This window comes from Chrysochloris asiatica, unplaced genomic scaffold (genome assembly GCF_000296735.1).
Source record: "Chrysochloris asiatica unplaced genomic scaffold, ChrAsi1.0 scaffold00087, whole genome shotgun sequence".
Classification (NCBI taxonomy): domain Eukaryota; kingdom Metazoa; phylum Chordata; class Mammalia; order Afrosoricida; family Chrysochloridae; genus Chrysochloris; species Chrysochloris asiatica.
The window spans coordinates 11,741,988-11,763,031 of NW_006408605.1; the positions used below are offsets into that span (position 1 = coordinate 11,741,988).

Here is a 21,044-nt window from a genome sequence, read left to right on the forward strand (position 1 = left end):
GTCTTAACTGTCTCAAATACAAAATACGAGGGAAGATATTTAGAGCAGTATCATTTTGAGGCAATCTTGAGTGTTGAAAAATACTTCCATGTCGACTAACATCGGAGTCACATTCATTTATACCATTTTTTTAATTAATGCCGAGAAAAAGATCCCTGTCTTAAAGGAGCTACTTTTACAGTGTATTAGAACTTCATGATTCTTCAAAGTAACTGAAAATCACAAGGCAAATTTTAGTAAGTAACTTGGATTCGCCTGAACTGATGCAGAAATGAATTAGGCCTCTGAGCGTCGCTGTTGACCATCTAAGCCGCAAAAGACCGGGGAACCACCCAGTCCAACCTTCCGGCTCGCATAACACAAAGGCTAATCATTTGGGTAAACAAGCTTCAGGGCGGCAAAGAAATTCAGCCCAGAAGCCTTACTAGATCTCTCTCCAGAGTGACCTAGATCCGTGAATTCCTATCACCTCGGACTCTGAGGAATAAGTGTTGGAACCTCGGACTGGATATTAGAACTTAACTCGGAGAAAAGACTGCAGCAGAAGGAAATGGCGGCTCAGCAAAAGTTTCCACACTGCAGAAGGCTCATCCTGCTGTGCTTTCTTTTGGCAACCCAGTGGGAGGCCGCGGCTGGGCAGATGCGCTATTCTGTGCCAGAAGAGATCGACAAAGGCTCTTTCGTGGGCAACATCGCCAAAGACTTAGGGTTGGAGCCCCTGGCACTGGCAGAGCGGGGAGTCCGCATTATCTCTAGAGGTAGGATGCAACTTTTCTCTCTGAACCCGCGGACGGGCAGTTTGATCACTGCGGATAGGGTAGATCGCGAGGAGCTTTGCGCTCAAAGTGCGCGGTGTCTGGTGAATTTTAACATACTACTGCAAGATAAACTGAATATTTATTCAGTAGAAGTGGAAATAACAGATATTAATGATAACGCTCCTCGCTTTGGAGTAGAAGAATTGGAACTAAAAATCAGTGAAACGACTACACCAGGATTCCGGATTCCTCTTAAGAGTGCCCATGATGCGGACGTAGGTGAGAACACCCTCCAGAAATATGAACTCAACCCAAATGACCACTTCTCTCTGGATGTGAGAAGTGGAGCAGATGGGAACAAGTACCCAGAGTTGGTGCTGCAGCGTGCCCTGGACCGCGAAGAAGAGGCTGTTCACTACCTCCTTCTCTTGGCTTCCGACGGGGGCGACCCTGTCCAATCTGGCACCTTACAAATCCGTGTGACAGTCCTGGATGTGAACGACAACGCGCCAGTTTTTACTCAGCCTGAGTACCTTGTAAGTGTTCCGGAGAATATGCCCATAGGCACCCGGATACTCACGGTAAGCGCCACTGATGCAGATGAGGGATACAACGCTCAAGTAGCATATTTTCGAGAAAAAAAACCTGGAGACACGTCAGAGGTATTTGAGCTTAAGTCGACATCTGGAGATATAGTGATCACAAAAGATCTAGATTATGAGGATGCCAAATTCCATGAAATTGATGTTGAAGCTCAGGATGGTCCTGGACTTCTGACCAGAACGAAGGTCATTGTCACCGTTCTGGACGTGAATGACAATGCCCCAGAATTTTACATGACATCTGCTACTAGCTCAGTTACTGAAGACTCTCCACCAGGAACCATAATTGCACTTTTCAATGTACATGACAGAGACTCCGGGCAGAACGCGTTTATCCAATGTTCACTCCAGGAGAACCTTCCTTTCAAGTTAGAAAGATCAGTGGACAATTACCATCGACTAGTTACAACCAAACCTCTGGACAGGGAGCAGATTTCCTTTTACAACATCACTGTGACAGCAAAAGATGGAGGGAATCCATCTCTGTCCACAGATGCTCACATTTTACTGCAGGTGACAGACATCAATGACAATCCACCTGCCTTCCCTCACTCATCCTATTCTGCCTATATTCCTGAAAACAATCTCAGAGGCACTTCCATCTTCTCTGTGACGGCCCATGACCCCGACAATGATGACAATGCCCAGATAACTTATTCCTTGGCAGAGGAAACTATCCAGGGAGAACCTGTGTCCTCCTATGTTTCCATCAACTCGGACACAGGAGTCCTGTATGCACTACGCTCTTTTGACTTTGAGCAGTTCCATAACCTTCTATTGTGGGTGACTGCCAGCGACAGTGGGGACCCATCACTCAGCAGTAATGTATCCATAAGTCTGATAGTGCTAGACCAGAATGATAATGCACCCGAGATCCTGTATCCTGCATTACCCACCGATGGCTCCACTGGAGTGGAACTAGCACCCCGTTCCGCAGAACCCGGCTACCTGGTCACCAAAGTGGTGGCAGTGGACAGAGACTCAGGTAAGAATGCCTGGCTGTCCTACCGCCTGCTCAAGACCAGTGAGCCAGGTCTCTTCGCAGTGGGGGTGCACACCGGTGAGGTGCGCACGGTGCGGGCCCTGCAGGACAGAGACGCGCTCAAGCAGAACCTTGTGGTGGCTGTCCAGGACCATGGCCAACCTCCTCTCTCAGCCACTGTCACGCTCACCATTGCTGTGGCAGACAGTATCCCTGACATCCTGGCTGACCTAAGCAGCCTCGAGCCTGCCCATGACTCTGACGCCTCCAATCTCACGCTGTACTTGGTGGTGGCTGTGGCCGCAGTCTCCTGCGTCTTCCTTGCCTTTGTCATTGTGCTTCTAGCACTCAGAGTGCGTCACTGGCACAAGTCTCGACTGCTTCCGACCACCAGTGGTGGTGTGGCTGGCGTGCCTGCCTCACACTTTGTGGGTGTGGATGGGGTACAAGCTTTTCTGCAGACCTATTCTCATGAAGTCTCCCTCACCTCGGACTCCAGAAAGAGTCACCTGATCTTCCCCCAACCCAACTACGCAGACACACTCATCAGTCATGACAGCTGTGAGAAAAAGGATTTTCTGTCAGCATCTCAATCTCTACTTGAAGGTGAAGGACAAGAAATATTTTCTCAGGTAAACTATATCTTCATCATATATTTAGGAGCTATTTTATTAAAAATAAACAAATTATCCAGTTTATTTAGCTGCCTCCACCATTTACTATATGTACCTGTTTTTTTCCTTGAGAATATTTTAGATTTCTAGAAAATGAGTCCAGGTGAATTTTTTCTAAATAGTTCGAAGTGTTCACTAACTGTAAGAGGAGAAGGGACTAGAGTCATTGCAGAGATAGGTGATATTTAGGTTATCCAAAGCGTATAGCACTATCCCTGGGAATATCATTTAGCTACCTAGGTCAACAATTCTTTCTTTCTTAAAAATATGAAGGCTAGATTTTGTTTTCGCAAGCCTCTTCCTCCATAAAAACTGTAGGCTTTCTTGTTTTTTTATGAATAGTGAAATAGTCTTAGTTGGTTAGTAAATAGTGAAATGCCCTAGTTGGTTAGTTCCTTCTCAGTCTGTTTTCATGTTTTCTTTCCATTTAAACATAACCTTTTTCCTTTTGCTTGCTTTGCATGCCCTTTTCTTATGAAAAAGATGATAGTTTAGAAATATACATTCTTTACAGGAAGGTTTGTATCAGGAAAGACTGTAATGGTATCTCTGCTTAGTTAAAAATCTCATCACAGTCTCTAAATGTCTATGTGTTTCTTGAAGAAGTGAATGAGTTATCATTTGTTCTATAATAAGTTGGAAGAGTAATAGCAAACAGATTTCTCTTTGTTGCTACTTTTTATTTTTCTTGTATCTGGACATCATAGTGCCTGCTTTTCCTTAAAAATAACATAGCTTTAACATAACTTCACTAAAAGAAAAGATACAAGGAATTTGGAGGCCATATCATGAAATTGCACCTAAAGATCTTCTTTATACCTCTTTCTTCTCAAAGTTTCCCACTCACAACAGCTGCTAAAATTTTTCCCGATCCCTCAACCAGCTCCTGCTTCCCCTTTAAACCGCAATATTTCTTATCCACTCATTTTTCTATGTTGCCTTTTAATATGTGCCATGGAGTCGGTTCCCACTCATAGTGACCTTGTATAGGATTTCTGAGGCTGCAAATCTTTGCAGGAGCATAAAGCCTCATCTTTCTCTAGCAGAACCTCTGGTAGTTTTGAATGGCTGACCATGAGATTAACAGCCCGTCTTGTAACCACTATGCTGCCAGATTCAAGAACAGAGAACAATTCTCTATAATGGGATATTTTTTCATTTTGCTTTAATGCTAACAATGTACTTACATGAGCCATTATAACATGTGGTGTCATCATCTTGAGGTACTATGATTCTTTATTATACTGTTGTTGTTGTTAAGTACTGTGGAGTCAGTTCCAACTCATAGTGACCCCTGCGTGAGGGTTTCCGAGGCTGCAAATCTTTATAGGAGCAGAAAGCTTCATCTTTCTCCCGTGGAACAGCTGGTAGTTTTGAACTACTGACCTTGAGCTTAGCAGCCCAATTTGTAACCACTACACTACCAGAGCTCCTTTATTATACTAAGGTGAGTCAAAAGTTATCCACACTCCAGCTATATTAAAACTTCTGTTGCCTGCACTGTCTTATCAGTGCTTTCCATTCAAGGTCACTGCTGTGCAGGTGTGAGCATGGACATCAGCAAACAAAATTTGGACTGATACTTGAAGGAAAGTAAAAGTTTCTTTTTAAACATTGTCACTGGTGACAAGACATGGATTCATCACTACAAGCCTGAGCATAAACAGCAAAGTATGGAATGGAAGCATTCTCAATCACCAACCAAGAAAAAGTTCAAAAGTCAACCATCAACTGGAAAATTGATGCTTTCAGTTTTCTGAGATTCTCAAGAACCAGTATTAGAACACTATTAAGAAAAAGGTTCAACAATCAACAGTGCGCTTTACAGTGAAGAGCCGAAGCCTAAACTTCAGATAAGCACAGAGGACTGCTATCCATGGGCATTGTGATCTTGAATGACAGTGCACATCCATACACGTTTGCCCACACTATGGACACTCTGCAAAAACTTTGCTTTGAGGTATTAAAGCATCTTCCCTATAGTCTTGAGCTTACTCCTTAGGACTTTCACTTGTTTGTTCCCCTGGAAGCAGCCCTTTGAGGACAAAGATTCACTTCTGATGAAGAAGTGAAGACATCAATGCATTTGTTGCTCGAAGCTCAACCTAAAACATTTTGTAATAAAGAAATATGAAAGCTTGTTGACAGATAGACAAAATGTATTGGAAAGCAAAGAGATTGTGTCAAAAATTATGCATTTGTCTTTTCTAAAAGTTGATTAAACTCTATAGCTACAGTGCAGATAATGTTTAACTCACCTTCATATTTAGGACCATCAAATTTATGGGAGGTAATTTATTCCATTGTGTTCAGTGTTATTGTTGTTAAGTGTTGTTGAGTCAGTTCCTACTCATAGTGACCCTGCGTAGGGTTTCTGAGGAGCAGCTGGTAAGTTGGAGCCGCTGACCTTAGGGTTCAAACCAACCTTTCGGTCAACTGCTTATCCTGTAACAACAACTATTACATAATCTCTACGAGGTAAAATTTGAACTTATTGTGGAACAATATGTCATTAGATCTTTACTTGGAAGGAAAATAATAAAGTCCAAGAAATATTAAAGACAGTACCTTTTTAGTGTATGCAACTCTTCGTCACCAGAACTACTTTATGCACAGGCATATAATGCATTATAATTGAAATTACAAATCCAAGTATATTGTATTTCTATTTCTGGGCTTGCAGAGGGAAATAAATACAGGGAAAGGAACTCGAAGATAAAATAAAAGATTGTCTGTACTTGTTCCCATGATGGCTTTACAAAAAAGAAACTTAACATTCTGGATTTAGACAACGCAAGCATCTTTCAGTATCCTGAAGGCCTGTAATTTTTCTCTCTCACATATAGGCATCATCGTTGCTGTTCTCCCTCATGTTTCAGCCTTTTCCCTAATCTATTTCTCTCATTCTTCCTGAAAATGCCTCTGTTAACCTTCAAGGCCTGGTTGGGGTTCCTCCCATCACCTTCAGCATTTCCCAGTAGGGTAGTTATTTCACTGAAGTATAATTACCTGTTTTTTTCATGCCTTCATAAACCTGTAATCCCCACTGACAAGCGCATGTTTGATCTAGTAGCTACCCAATTGTATTTATATTTAGTGGATAGATTAAATAAAAAAATAGTGAAACCAAGATGCCAGGCTATCAAGAACAAACTTCAAGAGAAATACCCTGTAAATAGGGTTTGATATTTCCATGTGGTTCTTAAACTGAACATTTCAGCACAATAACTCCCCGATGTTTGGAGCAAGCTATACTAGTGACATTAGGAGCTCTGGTAGCGTAATGGTTACGAATCGGGCTATGAATCTTAAGGTCAACGGTTCGAAACTACCAGCAGCTCCGCGGGAGAAAGATGAGGCTTTCTACTCCCGTAAAGATTTACACCCTCGGAAACCCTGTACAGGGTCGCTATGGGTCGGAACCGACTCGACGGCACTTAACAACAACAACATATTAGTGACATTACGTTTAATGAGTGATTTCTCAAAGAGGCTAATTTTAAGTTGCACCCTTTAACATGTATCAGTTCCCTTGTGGGAAATAAACACCAGTCCCTTTACATCTATATGTTTTGAATGTAGAGAAACAACAAACAAAAAAAAGTAACTTGGGTTTCTCTGAGAGGGTGCAGTAAACGGTTAGGCCTCTGAACGTCGCTGTTGACCACTCAAGAAGGAAAACGCAGCTAGAGAGCTAGCTGACTATTTCCTTGCTCCTAAAACAAGAACCACTTAGTCAGACTCAGAAGATCTAGGATTGCTAAGAAAGTCAATTGGCTCTGCGACCTGTGAATTGGATCCATAAACATTTCATTCCTTGAGGAAATAAGATTGGAGTCCGTTGTATGAAACTGGAACAGAATACAGAAAACAAGCAATGCACCAAAAAAACGAAATGACGAATTGTCTGGGATTCCGAAAAGGTAGAGGACTGGCCCTGCTGTGCGCGCTACTGGGAACGCTGTGTGAGTCCGGATCCGGGCAGATTAACTACTCAGTGCCTGAGGAGCTGGACAAAGGCTCTTTCGTGGGCAACATCGCCAAGGATTTGGGGCTGGAGCCTTGGGAGCTGACGGAGCGCGGAGTCCGCATCGTTTCCAGAGGTAGGACGCAGCTTTTCTCTCTGAACCCGCGAAGCGGCAGCCTGATTACTGCGGGCAGGATAGACCGCGAGGAGCTCTGCGCTCAGAGGACTCAGTGTCTGGTGAAATTTAACATCCTGATTGAAGACAAATTGAAAATTTTTGAAGTAGAAATAGAAATTAAAGACATTAATGATAATGCTCCTGATTTCATAACACAAGAATTGGAAATAAAAATTAATGAGCTAACAGCTCCTGGAACCCGGTTCCCACTGAAAACTGCATTTGACCCAGATATGGGCATGAACTCCTTGCAGAACTACCAGCTCAGCCCCAATGACTACTTCTCCCTATCTATAAAGAGTGTTCCTGGTGGGCCCAAATACCCGGAGCTGGTCCTGGAGCGGACCCTGGACCGGGAGAGACTTGAAGCTCACCAACTTGTCCTCTCTGCTAATGATGGTGGTGACCCTGTCCGTTCTGGTAACCTATACATTCAAGTGATAGTTATGGATGCAAATGACAATCCACCAGAGTTTACTCAACCTGAATACCATGTAAGTGTTTTGGAGAACGTGCCAGTGGGCACCCAGCTACTCAGGGTGAATGCCACAGATCCTGATGAAGGATTCAATTCTCAAGTGTCCTATATCCTAGACAAAATGCCTGGGAAAATTGCTCAGATTTTTCACCTTGACTCAGTGACTGGAGAGATATCATTATTAAAAAGTCTAGATTATGAAGAGTCTATGTTCTATGAAATTAAAATTGAAGCCAAAGACGGACCAGGACTCCTTTCAAGAGCCAAGATTCTAGTCACAGTTCTAGATGTGAATGACAATGCCCCAGAAATTACAATCACTTCTCAGACAGGTTCCGTTCCAGAAGAGGCTACCGCTGGAAAAGAAATTGCCCTTATCAACGTGCATGACCGAGATTCTGGATCAAATGGGCATGTCACAGTTTTTGTCCTTGGAAATCTGCCATTTAATTTAGAAAAATCTATAGATCAATATTATCGCTTAGTTACAGCCAGATCCCTGGACCGTGAACAGGTGTCAGAATATAACCTCACTCTGAAAGCCACAGATGGAGGAACTCCGTCACTGTCCACAGAAACGCACATCACCTTGCATGTGACAGATATCAATGACAACCCACCCACCTTTGCTCATGCTTCCTACTCTGCCTACGTTCCTGAAAACAACCCTAGAGGTACCTCCATCTTCTCCTTGACTGCTAAGGATCCCGATAGCGACAACAATGGCCACATTACTTATGCACTGACCGAGGACACCCTACAGGGGGCGCCTCTATCTTCCTACCTCTCCATCAACTCTGACTCTGGCATACTATATGCGTTGCGCTCCTTTGACTTTGAGCAGTTCCGAGAGTTGCAGTTGTGGGTGACCGCCAGCGACAGTGGAGAACCATCACTCAGTAGCAACGTGTCACTGAGCCTGTTCGTGCTGGACCAGAATGACAATGCACCGGAGATTCTGTACCCCACCCTTCCTACCGATGGCTCTACGGGCGTAGAACTGGCGCCCCGCTCTGCAGAACCCGGCTATCTGGTCACTAAGGTGGTGGCAGTGGACAGAGACTCGGGTCAGAACGCCTGGTTGTCCTACCGCCTGCTCAAAGCAAGTGAGCCAGGACTTTTTGCTGTGGGGGTGCACACAGGCGAGGTGCGCACGGTGCGGCCTCTGCAAGACAGAGATTCGCTCAAACAGAGCCTTGTCATAGCTGTTGAAGACCACGGCCAACCTCCTCTCTCGGCCACCGTCACGCTCACCGTGGCCGTGGCTGACAGCATTCCTGATGTCTTGGCCGACCTAGGCAGCTTCGAGCCTTCCCACAACTCTGACGCCTCTGACCTCACGCTGTACTTAGTAGTGGCTGTGGCCTCGGTCTCCTGTGTCTTCCTCGCCTTTGTCATTGTGCTCCTGGCGCTCAGGATGCGTCGCTGGCACAAGTCCCGCCTACTTCAGAAAGACAGCTGCTGTGTGGCCGGCGTGCCCGCCTCACATTTTGTGGGTGTGGATGGCGTGCAAGCTTTTTTGCAGACCTATACCCACGAAGTCTCCCTCACCGCGGGCTCAAGGAAGAGTCATCTGATCTTCCCTCAGCCCAACTATGCAGACACACTCATCAGCCAAGAGAGCTGTGAGAAAAGCGAACCTCTCTTGATATCCCAAGATTTATTCGAAGCAAAAGGAGATCCCAAGCTACTTCAGGTGAGTTTATTTCTTTCTTCGGATAATATAAAGAATAGTTGTACTGATGTGATTATTTTAAAGTTTTAATGTGCATTTATTGGAAAAACAAAGCGCTGCTATCATCATTAGTCTTATGACCTAAATATTTCTCTTCCTTTCTCTTTCTGGGCATATGGTAGTAACTATGACTATGTAGCTAACTAGTTCTGGCTAATAAATTGTGAGCAGGAGTACATGTCACTTCCTGGAGGGAACTCTAATTGCCACTGTGAGAATTTTCAGATTTCAGGGTTACTCTCTGAAATTGTGAATGCGCCTTCTTCTGGGATCCTTGAGTAACTATAATGAGAAGAAGATACCAATAGATGACCCAACATTGATCTGTAAAACTCTTTTCATTTTAAACCTTTGTGAGTGAAGTGAGGTGTGTTACCTTAGCCTAACCTGCCTATCCTGACGGACACAAGTAAAACATATATATGAGATTTGGTTGTTGTTAAGTGCTGTAGAGCCATTTCTGACTCATAGTGACCCTGTATAGGGTTTCCTAGAAGTGCCTGGGGAGCTTGAACTGCTGACCTTTCTGTTCAAATGCAGTCTAGCGCATTAAACCACAGCACCATAGCAGAAGTTAGTCACCCACAAAACTGTGCTTGATTCCTTCCAAGCCAGATCACTCTTCTTATCTTAATGACTTTAAAACATTGGATAAAGAATGTTGTTGTTAAGTCCTGTGGAGTTGGTTCCAACTCATAGTGACCCTGCACAGGGTTTCCAAGGCTGTAAATCTTTACAGGAGTAGAACGCCTCATCTTTCTCCTGCAGAACGGCTGGTAGTTTCGAACTGCTGACCTTGAGGTTGGCAGCCCAACTAGGAACCACTATGCTACCAGAGCTCCTAGATAAAAAATGTAGAGGTTGTTCGAATGAATTTACCTATTATGTAGCTGTATAGCTAAACATGATATATACATATTGATTTCAGTCTTTTGTCTGAAGGTGGAAACTATTTACTTAAACTGTCATGAGCCATAGACTATCATTTCTTGTTATTTGAGAAGGATAAAAATATATAGGAAGATATGTCAGGCTCAGTGGAAGATTTCCAAGCCACATACTTCAATAATGGAATAGGAGTCCTGACTGTGTTCTACAACTTTTCTTGAGTCAGAAATTACTAGCCCATTTTGAAATTCATTAAGTTATTTTCACCCATGTGAGTCAACAGGGTCTAAACAATATCACTTAATTCAGAGAAATGTGTATTCTCTTGTTGTAGTTGTTTGGTGCTATCAAGTCTGTTCCCACCCATGGTGACCCTATGTACAACAGAATGTAACACTGCAGGGTTCTGTGTCATCCTCACAAATTCTCACTTTAGTATATAAATATATCACAGGAAAACAGGCACATAACCTTTGGCATATCTTTATAGGAAAAATCTTTATAACATTAATATCAGTATCCTTATACGGAGTAAAAAGCATTAAATGGTTATTGCAAGGGGGACTTTAGATGCTCAAAGATTTCCTAAGAATCCAATATAAAACAGAGCCTGCATATGCAAAATCAGTGCAATTTCTATTTTTTTGCATAAAAATGAAGCATCTCAGATATCCATGTTCACAAAAAAATGATCTTTTCTGAAGAATAGGCAAAAACTTATTTCTGTAGAAAGGGAAGAAGGATTCATAATAAAATATAAAGGCATGAAGTAAAGAAAACAAGGTATGGGATGTCTTAGGGAAAAGATAAATCATCTGCTGTGATTGGAGTATGAAATAAAATGAACATTGTAAAATAGTGGAGTAAATAGTTGAACTGAGCAATTTTGGAGTGCATTTGAAATAAAGGAATTTGGTTGTTTGGGTTGCCTCACACCAGTTCAAGGATTACAGGTAAGTTCCAAAGTGGAGTGTTTCCAACATTTACCAATAATCAAGTCAAACCCATTTCACTCACTAAGGGCATAAATTGACTGAAACTGAGAATTGGCATTATAGAGATTGCATATACATTCACATATAAAACAAAACAAAACGTTGGTTTCATAGAACTAAATGTGCAGAAACAGGTTTCAATTTATAAAAAAGCTTAAATCGGTCCCTTTAGCAAAATACTAGATGCTGTTGTGCTGTTAAGTATCATTGAGTCAGTTCTGATTTATAGAGACCCTGTATATGGTTTCCAAGGAACAACTGATAGGTTCGAACCACCGACCTTGTGGTTTACAGTCCAGTGCTGACCCTGCGGGGCCATGCCAAGAATCCAAATCTAAATATGCCCTCCTTTAAATATCAGGCTCTCATCTACTTAACTGGGAATGCAGTCTTTTTTTAAAAAATGTTTTTATGAGCAATGTATTAAAATAAGTCTAGGGCTTTCACTCACTCATTTTGCAAAGGTTGTATCTTTGAAAAGTCTTACTGACTTTATATATAGAAAGATTTGAAATAATAAAAAGTGAAGATAACCCAGTGAATTAACAGAAATGTAAAGATTATTTTGTTCAGTAAGAAATGTGGATGAAAAGCCAGTAATTTATTTGAATACACCTAAGGAGTTCTGGTGTGGCGCTGTGGGTTAATGTGTCAGACTGCAAAGCTGTTTGAACTGCAAGGTCGGTAGTTCAAGCTCACCATCTGCTCCTCGGAAACCCTATACAGGGTCTCTATGGGTCAGAACCGACTCGACGGCACTTCACAACAACAACCACAACTCAAGCCATGCTAGTGTTTATAATGCAATGAAGTCACTGAAGGTATTTTTTGAGCCACAAACTCAGGAGAAAATGGCTGTATGCCTTACATAAATTTATAATTTCTTTAAAAAAACATAAAATAATGGAAATGCTTATTAGATGATGATAAACAAGAAACTATCAAATTTTAAATGAAAATTTGAATGTGTTGAGTATATTGCGGGCAAATTGCAGTTTTCCAAGACAACCTCTGGGCGCCGCTGTTGACCAATGGGAAAGAAAAGGGTTCTCAATTCAGCGGGAGTATCAGACTTTCCGGCTTATTCCGGGGCGTATCAGAAAGCGTACCCTTCTCTTGTGCTTCTTCAATCGCCTAATAAGCAAATCCTACCCTTAAATTGCAAACGTCCATAGTGCTGTCATTCATTTTTAAAAATATTCTTGAGGAACCTTGAAAAGAATCTTCCCGGATCGTTCAAGAAATGCAGAGGAACGCCGGACCAGCTGAAAGGAGAAAAAGGCAGGTACTGCTTTCCTTCCTGTTGTCTTTGTTCTGCGGAGCCATTTCCCAGCAGATCCGCTACACTATTCCCGAGGAGATGGCCAAGGGTTCGTTGGTGGGGAATCTCGCTAAGGATCTGGGGCTCAGAATCCAGGAGTTGCCAACTCGAAAACTGAGGGTTAGTGCAGAGGAGGATTGTTTCAATATTAGCGCGGAGAGCGGGAATTTATTAGTTAGCGATAGGATAGATCGAGAGAAGATTTGTGGGAGGAAATCTGAATGTGCACTAGAATTTGAAGCAATCGCTGAGAACCCAATGAATATTTTCCACATAGTTGTTGCAATCCAGGATATTAATGACAACGCACCACGTTTCATTGCAAAGAGTATTGATTTAGAAATCTGTGAATCAGCCTTACCAGGGGTAAAATTCTCTCTGGATTCTGCACAAGATGAAGATGTAGAAAGTAACTCACTGAAGACATACATCCTCAACCCCAATCAACATTTCTCTCTGGCAACTAAAGAAAGCCCTGATGGAAGTAAATACCCAGAACTGCTACTGGAAAAACCTCTAGATAGGGAACAACAGAGCTTCCATCACTTAATCCTGATCGCTAAGGACGGTGGAGACCCAGCCCTAAGCGGCACCACTCAGATCAGGATTCATGTCACAGACGCCAATGACAATGCTCCAGTCTTTAGCCAGGACGTATATAGAGTTAGCCTGAAAGAAAATGTGCCCCTGGGCACCTCCGTGCTTCGAGTGGCAGCCACAGACCAGGATGAGGGCGTTAATGCTGACATCACATATGCCTTTCACAATGCACCTACAATTACCAGCCTTCTCTTCAGACTTAATCCATATACTGGTGACATCACAACCAACGGTACATTGGACTTTGAGAAAACAAGGAGATACATGTTTGGTATAGAAGCCAAGGACGGAGGGGTCCACACGGCTCACTGTAATGTTCAGATCGAAATTGTTGATGAGAATGACAATGCCCCAGAGGTGACGTTCATCTCCTTTTCTAACCGGATCCCTGAGGACTCAGGCCTTGGAACTGTAATAGCCCTCATTAAAGTGCGGGACCAGGATTCTGGGCAAAATGGTCTCGTTGAATGCTATATTCAGAAAGAAGTTCCCTTTAAATTAGAATCCACTTCTAAGAATTATTACAAGCTGGCGATTGACAGAGCCCTGGACCGGGAACAAACAGCAGAGTATAATGTCACCATCACAGCCACAGACAAGGGCAAGCCACCCCTTTCCTCCAGCACAAGTATCGCCCTGCACATCGCTGATGTCAACGACAACGCTCCAGCTTTCCATCAGGCCTCCTACCTGGTCCACGTGGCTGAAAACAACCCACCGGGAGTCTCCATCGCGCAGGTCAGCGCCTCTGACCCTGATCTGGGACCCAATGGCCGTGTCTACTACTCCATCGTGGCCAGTGATCTCGAACCCGGAACGTTGTCGTCCTACTTGTCTGTGAGCGCGCAGAGTGGGGTGGTGTTCGCGCAGCGCGCCTTTGACCACGAACAGCTACGCGCCTTCGAGTTGACACTGCAAGCGCGTGACCAGGGCTCGCCCGCGCTCAGCGCCAACGTGAGCCTGCGCGTACTGGTGGGCGATCGCAACGACAACGCGCCCAGGGTGCTGTATCCGGCGCTGGGACCCGATGGCTCAGCGCTCTTTGACACGGTGCCTCGTGCAGCGCAGCCCGGGTACCTAGTAACCAAAGTAGTGGCGGTGGATGCGGACTCGGGGCACAACGCCTGGCTGTCCTACCACGTGCTGCAAGCCAGCGATCCCGGGCTCTTCAGCGTGGGTCTCCGCACAGGCGAGGTGCACACCGCGCGTGCTTTGGGTGACAGGGACCCGATCCGACAGCGCCTGCTAGTCGCTGTGCGCGATGGAGGACAGCCACCCCTTTCAGCCACAACCACTCTGCACCTAGTCTTCGCAGACAGCCTGCAGGAGGCGCTGCCAGACCTCAGCGATCGCCCCGCACCCTCTGATCCCCAGGCCGAGCTGCAGTTCTATCTGGTCTTGGCGTTGGCCTTGATCTCGGTGCTCTTCTTCCTGACGGTGATTCTGGCCATTGCCCTGCGCTTGCGACGCTCCTCCAGCTCCGGCGTCGGGGGCTGCTTTCAGTCTGGGCTCTGCTCCAAGTCTGGACCTGGTGTTCTCCCCAACTACAGAGAGGGAACATTGCCCTATTCCTACAATCTATACGTTGCCTCACAATCAGCTAAAGCAGAATTTAATTTTCTCAACGTGACCCCAGAAATGGCTCCCTCTCAGGATCTCTTGTGTAATGATCCTTCTGCGGTTGTTTGTGCCAGTAATGAAGAACCCAAAATCACTTATGACCCTTCTTTTTCCTCTCACGTGAGTTTCCGCAAGCCTATTTAAATTTTATGTATTGAATTTGCTCCTCAACTGTAGATAATTGCTTTTAGTAGTTGTTCACTGTTCCGTATGGTATCTGGTGAGAAGTATATATTGGATTGGTTCCTTGTATTGATTGCTCAGTAGTCTTGGCAGTTACCTAATTACTACTTCTCAGTACTATTGGCAGTTCTGTATTTTCAAGGTAGAGAGAGCTCTCTCCTGGATGACACCAATTTTAATAATAAACAGTGTAGTTTCTTAATTGATTAATTTTTTTAAAGGCCCTGGTGTTGCAATGCTTAAGTACTTAGCTACTAACTGAAAGGTTGGCAGTCCAATCTCCCAGAGAAAGATCTCTTTCTCTGTGGGGCATTTCTACTATGTCCTATACAACCACTATGAGTTGGAATCAACTTGATATCAAAGAGTTTTTCTGTGTGTTTTTTTTCTTAATTGATGTGTACCTGGTATGAATAAGCACTTGATGACAAAGTCGGTTTGAATGGCAAGGTTGGTTTGAGCTTCAAGGTTGAGATTTCAGACTTGCCAGCTGCTCCTTGGAAACCCTATATAGGGTCACTATAAATCAGACCTGACTCAATGGCACTTAACAACAATAAAATTACTTTTCAAGTCATGCTATGCTTTACTCTTCATAATATATTGACAGTTCTTTCTGCCCATGTTAAAACTATTATTGTCTTTATTGATTACATTCTAATTGTTTCTTCTTTAGCTGCTATGTGTATACTTAACACAACATTCAAATAATGAAGTCTTTCAATATTTTTTTTGCCTTATTACAAATAAAAAAGACTGCCAAATTTTAGATTAGAATGACTAGCTTTGGGCCAATTTCATTCCCACTTCGAAATCTTACTCAAAGAAATTCCACAATTTTCTTAATCATTCTTTAATCACTGGTTTTTATGTTCTTTCTATTTTATTGTTATTATGAGGGATGTAATGAGATTTTTTATATAAAACCTTTTCCATATTACTGTTTCTTTATTATAGGTTTCTGCAAAAAGTCAGTGGTTCTAACTCACCAGCCATTCCTCAGAAACCCTGTAGAGGGTTGCTAAGAGTTAGAAGCAATTCAACAGCATTTACCAGCAACAATGGACTTTTTGTGTTCGATTAAAATTCGTGGACTATTTTTATGCTAATGATTATGTGAGGAGTAATGTAAGACCTGGCTAGTGTTTTATCTCAAGTTTTCATGGAGTAGCAAATTATTCTAAGTACTCATATACCTAAATAAGAAAACTATGAAACATGCAACAAAGATCCATTTGTTGTTGTTAATTACCATTAAGTCAGCTCTAGCTCATGGTGATCCCATTTAAAACAGAATGACACATTTCTAGGTCCTGAGTCATCTTTATGAACATTGTTGGTGTTAGGTGCCATCAAATCGGTTCCAACTCATCATGACCCTATGCACAACAGAGCTAACCCTGCCTGGTCCTGCACCATTCTTACAATTGTTGTTATGTTTGAATCCATTGTTGCTGATACTGTGTCAATCCATCTTGTTAGGAGTCTTCCTCTTTTTTGCCAACTTTCCCTTTTTCCAAGCATGATGTCCTCCAGGGACTGGTCCTTCCTGATAATATATCCAAAGTGAGAGAGTCTCACCATCCTTGCTTCTAAGAAGTATTTTTTTGTTCTTCCATGACACTTGGAATATTCTTCACCAACACCATAATTCAAATGCATCGATTCTTCTAGGTCTTCCTTATTCATTGTCCAACTTTCACATGCATATAAGATCATTGAAAATAGCATGACAATTAGTATGCTTAAATCCATTGTTGTGGTCACTGTGTACTTTGAATGCCTTCCAACAGAAGAATCACATCTTCCAACACAATATCACAGGATATTCTAATATGATGCATAGAGTTTTCATGGGTTCATTTTTGGAAGTAGATTTTCAGGCCCCTCTTCCTAGTTTATCTTAGTCTGAAACCTGTTCACCATGGGTAACCCTTTGGTATTTGAGATATCAGTGGAATAGCTTTCAGCATCACAACAACATGAAGTCACCACAGTATGAAAAACTGTTGGATGGAAAGACTCATACATTTACCAAATTATTTCCTTCTAGTCACTATTTCTAAAATCAAAGCTAAAATGAACATAGAAATAATGGTAAAATAATATCTTCTGGATTAAAAAAAATCACAAATCACTGATTTTAATAGTACTTTAGTCTAACTTTTTTTGTCTTCTCATTTTTACTATGTATTTTTATGTTCAGACTATATGTACTTACTCATTGTTTAAGGTTTGTAATTGCATTAATACTCATTCAATAAACATTGGAAACTATTTTTGAATGCCTACTCTATGAAAGGTACTATTCTAGAGATTGAGAATATAGCTGTGAATTTATGAACAGACATAGTTTATGAGTGAATCTTCTGTATAAGAAATTAATAAACAAAATTCTCTTCCCAGACCTATAATCGTATTTTCCAAGCTCATCTGTACAGGAGTAAGACAAATTCTTGAGCAATAAAAATTGGGTGGGGGGGGGAGCACTGAAATGTTTCTCCAGGTTATAAAATTTCAACTCATTGGAGGACATTTCAAACTCTGCATAGTTTGAAACTAGAACCCAGAGCTCCAAGCTCCTTGGACATTTACTGTCTGTTCACTTAACCACTTTTCTCCATTTTTTAAGTTCATCCTTATACCTAGGAAGAATATACACTCATCCCTCTACACTAGTCACAGGACACTAATGAAAATGGGCTATGGGAACAAATAATGCAAAATCCAAAAAGAACAGAAAGAGAGGCTTAGCTTTAAAAATCATCATATTGGTTTCTCCAAGAAAATAAATAATTTTACAGTAGAGAGCTTATTGTGCAGGAAGCTTTAGATAATTCTCAGAGTCTCATTGCAAATCAAACAACAGGAGCTTGACTTGTATTCTTCTAGGAGAAATAGGTTTAAGAATGGAAGTGACTATAAAAGAGATGCTTCGATTTACTAAGAACGGGTTGCAGTAACAGATTAGGACTCATAGTGTCGCTGTTCACCAATCAGGAGAAAACAAGACAACCAGAAATTTAATCCAAACATAAGATTTCTACAGCACAAAGCACTGATTCTGGTGCTTTACAAAGCTACCATCTGGACTCCGGAGAGCTCCAACATCCAACAGTGAAAGAGCATTATCTTGGATCCCGAAGATCCTGGGACTCCTGCCTCCACAGAAGGAAAACGGAAGCGCATTCTATTCCGCAGCGGGGCTGTAATGGCGGCTCCTTATCGCCCAGACTGTTGCCGGCTGGTCGGGATCTGTGTCTTTCTGGGGGCTCTGTGGGAAATCCGGGCAGTGCAAATTCGCTACTCCGTGCCTGAGGAGCTGGACAAAGGTTCTTTCGTGGGTAACATTGCCAAGGATCTGGAAATGGAGCCCCGGGAGCTGGCAGAGCGCGGAGTCCGCATTGTCTCCAGAGGTAGGACCCAGTTTTTTTCTTTGAACCCTAGAAGCGGTATCTTGGTCACAGCGGGCAGGATAGACCGGGAGGAGCTCTGTGACAGATCTCCAAAGTGTGCGGTAAACCTGGAGATTCTTCTCGAGGACCAAGTGAAGATTTTGGGAGTAGAAGTGGAAATAATCGATGTTAATGATAATTCGCCCAGCTTTGGGACAGAGGAAAGAGAAATAAAAGTCGCTGAAAGTGAAAATCCTGGGACAAGATTTCCTCTTCCTGAAGCTTTTGATCCAGATGTAGGGGTAAACTCCCTTCAGGGTTATGAGCTAAGCCCAAATGGTCACTTCTCTCTGGACCTGCAAATTGGAGCCGATGGGATTAAATATCCGGAGCTGGTACTGGAGCGCACCTTGGATCGCGAGGAAGAGGCGGTGCACCACCTCGTGCTCACTGCTTCAGATGGGGGCAGCCCGGTTCGCACTGGCACTGCCAGGATTCATGTAAAACTTATAGACACCAACGACAATGCTCCCGTATTCACGCAACCCGAATACCATGTGAATGTTCGAGAGAATGTACCAGTGGGCACCCGGCTACTCACTGTAAAAGCCACTGATCCAGATGAAGGAGCCAATGGAGAAGTAACATATTCTTTTCGGAAAGGGAGAGAGAAAATATCCCAACTCTTCCAGTTGAACTCTCTGACTGGGGACATAGCAATATTGGGGAATCTAGATTACGAGGAGTCTGGATTCTATGACATAGATATAGAAGCCCATGATGGACCTGGTCTTCGAGCCAGAAGTAAGGCCCTAGTGACAGTTCTGGATGTAAATGACAATGCTCCGGAAGTCACCATTACATCACTCACTAACTCAATCCAAGAAACTTCATCCCCAGGCACTGTTATTGCACTTTTCAACGTGCATGATGGGGACTCAGGAGAGAATGGCCTTGTAACATGTTCAATTCCAGATAATCTGCCATTCGTACTTGAAAAGACCTATGGAAATTATTATCGGTTGTTGACACATAGAACTCTGGATAGGGAAGAAGTCTCCGAATATAACATCACGATAACTGCTACTGACCAGGGAACTCCATCACTGTCTACAGAAACTCTTATCTCACTGCAGGTGGCAGACATCAATGACAATCCACCCACCTTCACTCATGCTTCCTATTCTGCCTACATTCCTGAAAACAATCCCAGAGGTGTTTCCTTCTTCACCTTGACTGCCCAGGACCCCGATAGTGGTGAGAATGCCAGAGTCACTTACTCTCTGATGGAGGACACTCTCCACGGAACGCCTTTGTCTTCCTATATCTCTATCAACTCTGACACTGGGGTCCTGTATGCCCTGCGCTCTTTCGACTATGAGCAGTTTCAGAACTTAAAGCTACAAGTGACTGCCAGTGACAGTGGGGACCCGCTGCTCAGCAGCAACGTATCATTGAGCCTGTTTGTGCTGGACCAGAATGACAATGCACCGGAGATCCTGTATCCGGCTCTTCCTACAGACGATTCTACTGGATTGGAGTTGGCTCCCCGCTCTGCAGAGCCTGGCTACTTAGTGACCAAGGTGGTGGCTGTGGACCGCGACTCTGGACAGAACGCCTGGCTGTCCTATCGCCTGCTCAAGGCCAGCGAACCAGGGCTCTTCGCGGTGGGGGTGCACACGGGTGAGGTACGCACTGCGCGGGCCATAATGGATAGAGATGCCCTCAGGCAGAGCCTTGTGGTGGCAGTCCAGGACCATGGCCAGCCCACTCTATCAGCCACCGCCACGCTAATGGTGGCCATCGCGGATAGCATTCCTGAAGTCCTAGCCGACCTAGACAGCAGTAAGACACCTGCTGACCCAGATGATTCAGGCCTCACTCTGTACCTGGTGGTGTCTGTAGCAGCTGTCTCCTGCCTTTTCCTCACCTTCATCATCGTGCTGTTGGCGCTCAGGCTTCGGCGCTGGTATAAGTCGCGTCTGCTCCAGGCTTCAGGAGGGATGGTGGGTGTGTCCGCTTCGCACTTTGTGGGCGTGGATGGAGTGAGGGCCTTCCTGCAGACCTATTCCCACGAGGTCTCCCTCACTGCGGATTCTCGGAAGAGTCACCTGATCTTCCCCCAGCCTAACTATGCAGATACGCTCATTAGCGCAGAAAGCTGTGAGAAAAGCGAGCCTCTTCTGATGCCTCAGGATTTGCTTGACACAAAAGGAGAGCCCAGCCAGGTGAGTTGATCTGATGCTTAAACACAGTCACAACGCTGTGATAAATATGCCTCCAGTGTATAAGATACCGGCGAGTTACTTGGCGTGAGAAAGATGAGACTATCTGATCATTTAAAGATTCAGTCTCCAAAACCCTATATAGGAATCGAATCAATGGCTATGGGTTTGTTTTTGATATACCAAATAAAGTCACCTCTGTTTTTAAAATATTCTATTGTCTTACAGGGGAAGGGAAGAGACCCTATAATAATCAATAATAACAATTATTATTACACAAAGAAGTTATTGTTTCATACTTATTCTTTGTGACCATCATTTAGTGATAGTTTCAATAGCAATTTCTTAATTTTACCCCCCTAAACCACCTCACTCTTTAAATATCATTTTCCTTTGGTCACTACAAAAGTTATAGGTTATAACTGTTAGAAGACAACTGTGTC

General features: G+C 43.4%; 3 protein-coding genes across 3 annotated transcripts; all 3 read left to right on the forward strand.

Annotated features, from left to right (window-relative positions):
- The first annotated feature begins 550 nt into the window (after positions 1 to 550).
- PCDHGA2 (protocadherin gamma subfamily A, 2) lies at positions 551 to 3,106 on the forward strand. Its single transcript, XM_006866241.1, has one exon. The coding sequence runs from the start codon at positions 551 to 553 to the stop codon at positions 3,104 to 3,106; it is 2,556 nt and encodes an 851-aa protein (XP_006866303.1).
- A 3,726-nt stretch (positions 3,107 to 6,832) lies between these two features.
- On the forward strand, positions 6,833 to 9,404 carry PCDHGA3 (protocadherin gamma subfamily A, 3). Its single transcript, XM_006866242.1, has one exon. The coding sequence runs from the start codon at positions 6,912 to 6,914 to the stop codon at positions 9,402 to 9,404; it is 2,493 nt and encodes an 830-aa protein (XP_006866304.1). The 5' UTR covers positions 6,833 to 6,911.
- Positions 9,405 to 12,500: 3,096 nt separating this feature from the next.
- LOC102841996 lies at positions 12,501 to 20,613 on the forward strand. Its single transcript, XM_006866243.1, has 2 exons — positions 12,501 to 14,918; positions 18,106 to 20,613. The coding sequence occupies exons 1-2, from the start codon at positions 12,501 to 12,503 to the stop codon at positions 20,611 to 20,613; spliced, it is 4,926 nt and encodes a 1,641-aa protein (XP_006866305.1).
- The last annotated feature ends 431 nt before the right edge of the window (positions 20,614 to 21,044 follow it).

Coding starts and splice junctions, on each gene's coding strand:
- PCDHGA2 (XM_006866241.1), top strand. CDS start 551: ATGGCGGCTCAGCAAAAGTTTCCACACTGCAGAAGGCTCATCCTGCTG.
- LOC102841996 (XM_006866243.1), top strand. CDS start 12,501: ATGCAGAGGAACGCCGGACCAGCTGAAAGGAGAAAAAGGCAGGTACTG. Junction 14,919..18,105: donor ACCCTTCTTTTTCCTCTCAC/GTGAGTTTCCGC, acceptor CAACAGTGAAAG/AGCATTATCTTGGATCCCGA.
- PCDHGA3 (XM_006866242.1), top strand. CDS start 6,912: ATGACGAATTGTCTGGGATTCCGAAAAGGTAGAGGACTGGCCCTGCTG.